The sequence below is a fragment of the Hyaena hyaena genome, unplaced genomic scaffold (genome assembly GCF_003009895.1).
Source record: "Hyaena hyaena isolate Hyena2069 unplaced genomic scaffold, ASM300989v1 scaffold_35, whole genome shotgun sequence".
NCBI classification, from domain to species: domain Eukaryota; kingdom Metazoa; phylum Chordata; class Mammalia; order Carnivora; family Hyaenidae; genus Hyaena; species Hyaena hyaena.
In genome coordinates, this window is record NW_024080667.1 from 3750332 (window position 1) to 3759823 (window position 9492).

The 9492-nt window shown below is 58.2% G+C and overlaps 1 protein-coding gene across 1 annotated transcript in view; it reads left to right on the forward strand.

Annotated features, from left to right (window-relative positions):
- The window catches only part of IGSF21 (immunoglobin superfamily member 21), a 239627-nt gene that overhangs the window by 150907 nt on the left and 79228 nt on the right, over positions 1-9492 (forward strand). Inside the window, exon 3 of the mRNA XM_039229042.1 lies at positions 9339-9460. Within this exon, the coding sequence (XP_039084973.1) occupies positions 9339-9460 (122 nt within the window). The remainder of the gene's footprint in view (positions 1-9338; positions 9461-9492) is intronic.

Below are 9492 nucleotides of genomic sequence, written 5' to 3' on the forward strand. Positions count from 1 at the left end.
GTGGTTTCTGGGGTCTGGATTGCGAGCATCAGAGGGTGTGCGGTGCAAAGAGGAAGTTCTTCAAAGCCAAGACCCTGGTCTTCTCCACCCGAGCCTGGCCACCTCCTCCCTGGGTGACCCCAGGGAACGTCCCTCTGTTGGCCCTCAGGTTAGCCTTCTGTAGAGGAAGGGTCTGGATGGGTCCGTCAAGGGTCCCCTGCTGCCAGGGTCTCCCAGGACATCCAGGGTCTGGCAGTGGATGGCCATCTGGCAAAGCCGCAGAGAGGCCCCGTTTGGGGGAGGGCACCAGGGGTTTAGGGCAGAGTCTCTGCCTTGTGGTCCCCCAGCCCTGCGTCTCACCAGCCCAGGGGGGCTTGTTAAACAATGTAAAACCCAGACTCCACCCAGTCACTGAATCTGAACCTCTGAGGTGAGCTTTCAAAGAAATTGAAATTTTCAAAACCCTACGCCCGTCTGGCCGGGTGAGTCTGCTGTGCACACAAATCTGAGCATTGAGCATCTGTACAGGTCTTCCCAGTGTCCCCTCCTTCTTGGCCACGAGCCCTGAAGTGTGGGTTTCGGGGTGCACAGGTGATGAGGAGGGAGGTCTCCAAGCAGCCTGTGTCTGGTGGACTTTGAAGGGCTCCGGTGGCTGGGCTCTGACCTATAGTTTTGCACCTGACTCGTGGTGCTGGGAGGCTGCATGGGGCCCAGCCTGGCATTTTCCTCAAAAGCGTATGGGTTGAGGGCGCCTGGGTGGCTGTCGGTTAAGCGTCAGACTTCGGCTCAGGTCATGATCTTGCAGTTCATGGGTTCGAGCCCCGCGTCGGGCTCTATGCTGACAGCTCAGAGCCTGGAGCCTGCTTCAGTTCTCTCTCTCTCTCCCTCTCTCTCTCTCTCTCTCTCTGCTCCTCCCCCGCTCACACTCTCTCTTAAAAATAAATAAACATTAAAAAAGAAAGAAAGAAAGAGACGCACATGCACCCTCGCTGACATCCTCCACACCCGTGGCCCAGGGCAGGGAACAGGGTGTGTAAACTCTTATGCTGTGGACCCAGGCATCATTCATGCACACACACCGTGAACACACAAACTGACACACAGCCCTGAATGTGCACACACAAAGTCACTCTTACACACACACAGACCCTCACATTTTCACACACAGGACACATATGCACATGCACGCACACGTACCTATCCGTACATGCCGCCCCAAAGCACACAGAGTTGCACACCCCTGCTGACACACGCGCGGACACACCCACGCCCCCAGACCACAGGTTTTCTCATTTGCACAGGGGCCCACCCTCATGAGCTGGCCTCCGGCAGCCCTGTGCTCACGCCGGTTGCACACGCACGTCCTCACACTTGCTGAGCACCTGCCCACGTGCAGGGGGCCCACAGAGCCAGCAGGCCCTCTCCTGCCTGCCCTTCTCAGCGGCCCCCGGGCCCCTCGCCCACCCCGCTCCCCTTCCCTGAGCTGCTGTCTGCCATCGCTCGGTAACCAGATGAGACAGAGCAATTTATGACACCAGCTGTCTATGTCAGAACCGGATCTGCCACACACATGGGGGAAGCCAATTACCCCAAGCCGGGCGCTGCCAGAGGCCTGGACTCGCAAGGGAGACCGTGCAGGGGTAGAACCAGGCCATCCAGGGAGGTAGGGGCCCTGGTCCGAGGGTGTCCTTGGGAACCCAGCACTTCCTCCACCCCCCACCTCCCCGGCCCTAGGGCACGCTGCCCTCCCCTCTCTGGGATGGCTCCTAGGGGCCAGCTCTCGGGCCCAGGAGCTATAGGAACAGACTCATGGCAGAGAGCATGTGGGCAGGGGTCTAGGGGAAGAGGCCCCAGGTCACCATGGCAACAACAAAGCCAGGAGCCCCTGGGCCCCTGCCCCGCACAGCAGGCCATGGGGACGCTGCCTCTTACCTTCTTTTTCTCCCTCTTCCCTGAGCAGATGGCCCCTTGCCCTGCGCTCCTGCCCAACCCTCCCTCTGCCTAGATGCCCCCTCCCTTCCACGCCCCCTGCCTAACCCTTCGTCTAGCTCTGCTGCCTGGATCACTTCCTATCTGGACCCTGGAGTCAGACCCAGGTTTGAATCTCCGCTCCTCCGCTTACCAGCTGGGCAGCCTGGGCAAGCGGCAGCCCTTCCCTGGACGCCATTTCTGCGCCTGTAAAAACGGCGTCCGTTTCTATAAACATATTGACCACGCGGCTGCCATGCACTAGCCTTTGCTCTGGGAGCTGGGGTACAGCACCGATCGAAACGAAGCCCCAGCCTCCTGAGCTCCCGTCCTGCTAGTGCAGGAGCTAGAAAGCACGGCTGCAGAAATTTCAGTGAGGGGGTTGCGTTTCCTCCCCGTTGCACGTGCTGCCTCCACGGCTGTGCTCCCGAATTGGGCGCAGCTCACAGAAGAGCTCAGTCAATAAAGGAATGCGCTGGGCGTGGCTTGATCTAAGTCAGCCCGTTAGGAATGCTTGCGGATCTTTGCCCTCTTTGCACGTGGGGCCGAGTGAGGCGGGAAGGGACTCGTAGGTGACAGTTTCATGGCAGAAGTTTCTAGGATGCTCACCGCCTACCAGCGTACAGGGAACAGAGCAGTAAATTCACATCCTGTGAGAAACGCTCACATATGTTCCCTCCTCTGAGTATTTCTAACAACTCTGGGGGTCGGTTGCTGCCTTTTGTTTTACAAATGAAGAAACTGAGGCTCAGGGCCAGGCAGGGACAGCGAGCACAGCAGACCCGAGACCCAAGGAGGCTCATGCTGGCTGCCTGCGCTATCCAACTAAATGCCCCCTTTTCCCCCCAATAAGAACTCTTCGGGACCAGCATGGTTCTTGCCCATTGGACAGCAAGGGTGCTGCCTCTAAACTGCCTGGGCTGGGATTCGAACCCGGGTCGCCCATGTTCCCTCCTCTGAGTATTTCTAACAACTCTGGGGGTCCCCCAGGGACCCAAGAGCCCAGACACCGACCCTTTTCCATGTCTAATCAGTGCATTAAAACCTTCCTTGCAACACCCCCCACCCCACCCACCCGCCGCCTCGCTGCCCAGCCGCAGAGACCTCAGCTGCTCCGTTTCCAGGAGAGCAAATTCCTTCCCGGCTGGAGAGGAGCAGGGATAATGTAGGCAGGCAATTTAAACAGCTCTGGCAAAATATACCAGCAGTTTTCACTCTCTGCCACTATTACACTTTCCAGCCGCGGCGGGATTGGCCCATAAGTGGGATATCAAGTTTATTACAGCTATTTCCAACCTGTAATTGGTTTTGTGGAACACAAAGAGAAGGAGGTGGGGGGGAGGTGGGTTCCCCCCCTTTCTTTCTTTCTCTCTCTTTTTTCTCTCTCTCTCTTCCGGATGGTGGCACCCAGGGACGTTGGTGAGAGGTACAGTTGGAGGCATTCGTTTCTCAAATGAAAAACCCCCGCCGGCCAGCCGGCAGCGCTACTGGCTGGGATGAAGTCCCACTTTGGTGGCTTCGCTTGAAAATCAACCCAGCCTGGCTGAAGCCAGATTTGCTGGTGGGGGGGTAACCGGGGCCTTGGGGCAGGGCCTGCTGCCTCTGGGCCTGTGGGCGGCCGCTGAGCCCTGGTGACCAAAGCTGGATAGAGCAGGAGTGGCTGTGGCCTCCAGGATGGGCTGTTCTGGAATCAGAGCATTTGGGCATTCGGAGTAGCAAGGTCCTCAGAAGTCACCCTGAAAATCTCCTGATGGAGCACTTACAGAAACTGAGGCCCAGGGTGGGGAGCAGGGCAGAGCCAGCCTGTGGGAGATGGGACCCAGGTCTCCACTTCCTACATCCCTTCCATGTAGCACAGCTGATCGCTCTGGAAAACCGTGGCTGAGACGCTGTCAGGGTGGGGGAAAGCTATTTCTTCTTCTTGTTTTTTTTTAAAGTTTTTTAATGTTTATTTATTTATGAGAGAGAGACAGACAGAGCTTGAATGGGGGAGGGGCAGAGACAGAAGGAGACCCAGAATCCGAAGCAGGTTCCAGGCTCTGAGCTGTCAGCACAGAGCCCGACACGGGGCTTGAACCCACGAACCGTGAGATCATGACCTGAGCCGAAGTCGAATGCTTAACCTACTGAGCCCCCAAAGCCATTTATTCTTGAGCACCTACTATGTGCCTGCTGCCTTTGCCCAGAGCCTGCCTGCCCTGACCAACCTCCCCACTGTGGACCCAAGTAAAAACAAATAATAGCTAATCTGCATTGATTCCTTTCTCTTATGATCACCCAAGTTAACATCTGCAGACCACGCACGTGAGCACCTCGTGGATGCCAGCTGTTACTCTTTCTACCCTTGTCTCTACCACCAGGTGCCGGGCGAGCCTCTGGGCGCTCTGTGCACGCAGCCGCGTGTGCCGCGCATCCTCACGCAAGTGCCCTAATGGCGGTTCGAGAGCTCCCATTTTGCAGATGAGGAGATGGAGGCCCAGGGACCTCTCTAAGATCATAGGGCCATAAGCCAGAAGTGGCAGAGCTGGAACTTGTTGAGGGCTGTGTGACCCCCAAGCTTCTGCACCTGCTGCCACACCAGGCGTCCCCCATCCTCAACCTCAGAATGGACCCCCCCCCACTTGTCTCTTCAACTAGTTTGTGCTGAGGGCCCACCGCCTCCTGCCCTCATGAGCTGGGCCCTTCACTTCCCTCTCTGTTAGCCGTGGTTTCTGTATCTGTAAGAGACAGATGATGGCCTACATGTCCCCGGCGGGTCATGCTGGGCATGCACTGTGTGTCGGGCCCCGTGCCGGGTGCTGGGAGACAATTCCTGGAAATCTGAACAACACAGCAGATGGAGGCTCGCGTACACTGTCAGGCCGGGCACGTGCTAGTTTGGACTCGGATGCTTTTGCGGAAGAGTGTGCACACTCGGGTCCAGGTGCACCCTTTGCACGAGCAGGGCACTTCCCTGTAGCAGGTGCACGTCTGAGAAACCACAGCTCAGGCTCCTGCCAGTGCCACTTGGATCACTGCCTCGCGCATGGTCCGAGGCCACCTCCTGGCCGGACCAGCCGGCTCCCGCCAGGCAGCGTGGTCAGAGCGGGCTGTGGACACAGTGGGCTGTCCTGGGCAAGGCCACACCGCAGAGCATCACGATTGCATTCCTTGCTCTCTGTGGAAGCCCAGCACCTGGCACGTGGTAAGGACCCAAGTCCATTCGTTCATCCGTTCATTCATTCATTCAACAAATATGTATTGAGTGAGAACCACGCGCCGGACTCTGGGGCCAGAGCATTGAACGGGAGAGATAAAGACCTTGCCCTCATAGAGTTTATGTTCTAGGAGTAGCTCACATTCAAAGACCTATTTATTGATTCAATAAAAGTCTATTGCAGGGGTGAATGATCGCACAAGCACGTCATCCTCCACGGAAGGAAGGCGTTCACATTCCTGGGGCCTTGGCTGTCCGGGGTGGCACCTTGTATGCTCCCACCAGCCTGGCCATCCTCTCCCGCCACGATCTCACGGCCCCAAGCCACGGTGGCACCAGAGGAGCATCTCTGAGCCCCTGAGACCAGCCTGCCCCCACCTGCCCACCAGGTCTCCAGCCCTTGCTTGTCAGGCGGGCCCCCTTCTGTCGTTTACTCACATGCTACATCCCCTGACTTTCCAGTAGGTACCGTTCTGCCCTCCAGCCCTGGCCCTGGAAGCGACCCAGGAGAAGGGATGACCCAGAGATTGTTAGCATGCATAAAAATAAGTGTTTGTACTGAGCGCACACCACACAACAGGTGCTTTTACAAACAGCATCTCATTTAACCCTCATAAGAGGGACAGAGGTAGATTGCATTACCCCATTTTACAGATGAGGAAGCTAAGGCTTGGAGAGGTGACGTGCACAAAGTTAGCACCAGAAATCAAGAATTCGACTGGGGATGGAGGAAGTCAGCCTCGCTTCTTGCTCCAAAGCCTCCCACAGGCGGGGAGCACCAGCCTGGAACGAAACACTCTTTGAAGAGGCTCACCTCCACCAGGAGGCCCTCTGTGATCACCCCTCCTCCCAAAAGAATCCTTGGCTCCCACATGGACGTCAGATTACACTTGGCAGATATCTTTGCTACCAGCCTCGCTCTCCCTGGCTCCGCCCTCCCACACCCTTGTGGTCGGTGCCCCCCCCGCCCCCCCCAGCCTGGCTGTGGCCACATCTGAAACGTGGTTCGTCCTCTCCCACGGGGCCTGGAATAGTGCCTGGAAGACTTAGGCCTGGAACATGTTTCCAGAACTAAAGAGAAGGTGCCACGCACCACGCCGGCTACCCACCCACGGCCTGTGACAACCCCGCTCCCTCCCAGCCTCGCATCAGGGACTGCCACCACCAGGAACCACAGACTGTCCTCCTTGCAAATCCTCAGGCCGGGGACCTGAGGGTGCGTTCCAAGGCGATCCCTTCCCTGAGCCCCGGGGGGGGGGGAAGCCACCCAGGGCTGGATCTCACAAGCCTGGGGCTCCCGCTGCCTGAGGCCTCTAACAGGAAGCAGTTATTTACTCCACGGCAGACAGGGAGGCCCCAGACTCGGCCTGAGAAAAGATGTAAATAAAACCAAAGGAAAACCAGGTGCGTCCTTGAAGCTCCCCTGTCCCTCGGCCTGAAACAGTGATTTACGACTCCGATAATTCTCCGCGCTTTCTCCGGGGTGGGGGGTGTGGGGATGTGTGGACGGGTGGGGTGCAGATGTATTTTCCTAGTAATAAAACCCTCAGTCCCGGCGAATAAATTTGTGGAGACAGTTTTACTGACAGATTTTTTTCTCCTTTGTATAATAAAAAAATGGAGTGAAATTTGAGATTGAGACGATAAGAGCTGCCGCGTTTTAGGAGGAGATAAAAGGCAGTACCTGAAGGAGGCAAGGCCGCAAGTCAAATGGGCAGGACGCCTTCCACTTTTACGACTTGGGGAGAAAATTCCTCCAACCTCCGCTGGGCTCCGGGCATCCTCCGGCCGACAACTGAGGGCCAGTGGGGGCACAGAGCGGGGCACAGAGGGGCTGGTTTGTTCTCAGCCCCTGGGGGGCCTGGCCGGTGGGTGGCGTATCCCCCTGCCCCATGGGAGCCAGCTCAATCTCCTTTCCTCTCCAAGCCACAGTTTCTTCATCTGCAAAATGGGCCAGCTGTTGTCTCTGCCACGCGCTCCCCAGGGACCCTGTGTGGGGGCACAAAGTAACGGGCTTACGGCACGTTTCTCATAGGGGGCCAGATCATTCTTTTGGGGGTCATCCTGCGCATCGGGGGCTGGTTACGGCATCCCCACTCTCTGCCGCTAGATGCCGGTACCAAACCAGCCACAACCCTGGGCCAACTGTCCCCTGGGGAGGTGTGCAAAACCATACCCTCCCCCCACCGCTGAGGGTCCTGATTCTTTTTTTTTTTTTTTAATGTTTTATTTATTTCTAGGAGAGAGAGAGAGAGACAGCGTGAGCAGGGAGGGTCAGAGAGAGAGGGAGTCACAGACTGAAATAGGCTCCAGGCTCTGAGCTGGCAGTCAGCACAGAGCCCGACGCGGGGCTCAAACCCATGAACCGCGAGATCATGACCTAAGTGAAAGTCGGATGCTTAACCGACTGAGCCACCCAGGCGCCCCTGAGGGTCCTGATTCGAAGGCTCTTTGCTCCCCCTCATCCTCCAGTCTCAGCCATCCGTCTCTGGGAAGCCGGGCCCAGGAGAGGCGGCTGGGAGCACACAGCCCCAGAGGGGAAAATAAGGGAAAAGTATGAGCTGAAGATAAGCCCAGAGGAGAGTCAGAGAGACATGAGCTTAGCCAGGGGTTAAGCGGAAACCCTGCCGTGGGAAGTCCCACTGCTGATCCCACACCCCCGGGGTTCCCAAACTTATCATCACTCTGACCCTGCCTCTGGGGCTCCCTGGGGACCCTGGGGACTCTTAGGGGCCTCTGACTCCTCATGAGCTTGCAGACCATGGAAGGAGTGGGGTGACACGCGCTGATGTGACCCGTGCCTGGCACACAGCTGGCGCTCAATAAATGCTAGCCGGCTTGCCTTGAACCTGCGTCCCCTAAGCCAGTTACAACACCACGTAGGCCAGAGACAGATGTGGTCCGAGCCAGATGTTCCCGGAAGGGCCCCGGGCTCCCAGGAAGGCTGCAGATCCAAGCAGGGCTTTCAGGGTCCCCCCAGCCCAGCGGCTTGGAGAAAGCCGTCCCGGCCGGCCCCCCGCCTCCAGGCACGCAGAGCCGCAGGGAGTTAATTCCCCTTCTCCAGGCCCAGGCTTGAGGCCTCCCTGGTCGCAGGCTGTTAGCGCGGAGCCCAGCTGAGCAGCGAGAGGCTGCAAGCTCCCGGTCTATAATAGAGTTGCTGACGCAGGCGGAAAACTGTAGGGAAAACTGCCGCCGAGTAAACAGATAAATAATTGAAACAGCGACAACACGTACCTTGCTGCTTTGCGCGGTAACACTTTCATTAACTGGAGGCAGCGCAGGCGTGAGGATGTGGCGGGCGGAGCCAGGAGCACCGGACGCTTGGGTCCCACTCTGAATCGGCCGCGAGCAGCTGGGGTCGGAACAGCCTTTGTTTTTCCAGTACCGGCTTTTTTGTCAACCCCTGAGGTCCCCTGACTTCTCTGGGCCTCCGTGTTCTTGGGGGACGTGGGGGCCTCATGACCTGCCTCCCATCTTGAAGGGGCAGCCGGGGGAGGGTGAGCCCCCATGCTGTCCCTTCCCTCCGCCCTGGTGACAGTAGACAGGGTTCTCCCCAGCCTTCTTAAGAGCCCCCTGCCCCCAGACAGGCCCCTCAGCCATCGGCACCCTAAGGCCTGAAGGAACCTGGAAATGGGATCCAAGGCGGCCTCTGCCACGTTGCCTGCAGGGACAGTTGAGCTCCTTCTCCCTGAACACGATCTCTCACTGAGCCTACCTGCTCTCCCTGCCACAGGGCCTTTGCTCCTGCTGTACCCTCTGCTTCCAGAGCTCTCCCACCTTTTGCCAGGCTGCCTGCCTCCTGTTCTTTCTTCGGGAGGCAACTTAGACACTGCTTCCTCCAGGAAGCCCTCGGTGACTACCTTATCCCCAGATAGGGGCTGCCTGGGCTTCCCTGCCGGCCCGTGCCTACCCCTTACAGAATTTATCAGAAGTTATTGTCAGAGAGAAGAACCAGCTGTGCCCCTTCCTGGCGTAGGACCTTGGGAAGTCACTTCACTTCCAGAGCCTCGGTTTATGCATCAGTAGAGTGGGGGTGACCTGGGAGGGATCTAGGGATGGCGGTGACATGTCTCCTGGAGGCCCCGCCCAGGGCCCCGGGGGTGCTGGCCTCGGGAGGAGGCGTCCAGGCTCTGCCTGAGGACAGGGGCGGGGCTGGCCGAGCGCCCCCTGTAGCTGCGGCTGTGCTCTCCTGCAGGTGACGGACGGCGGCACCATCAAGCAGAAGATCTTCACCTTCGACGCCATGTTCTCTACCAACTACTCGCACATGGAGAACTACCGCAAGAGGGAGGACCTGGTGTACCAGTCCACCGTGAGGTGAGGGGCCGGCCGGGGGCCGGGGGGGGGGG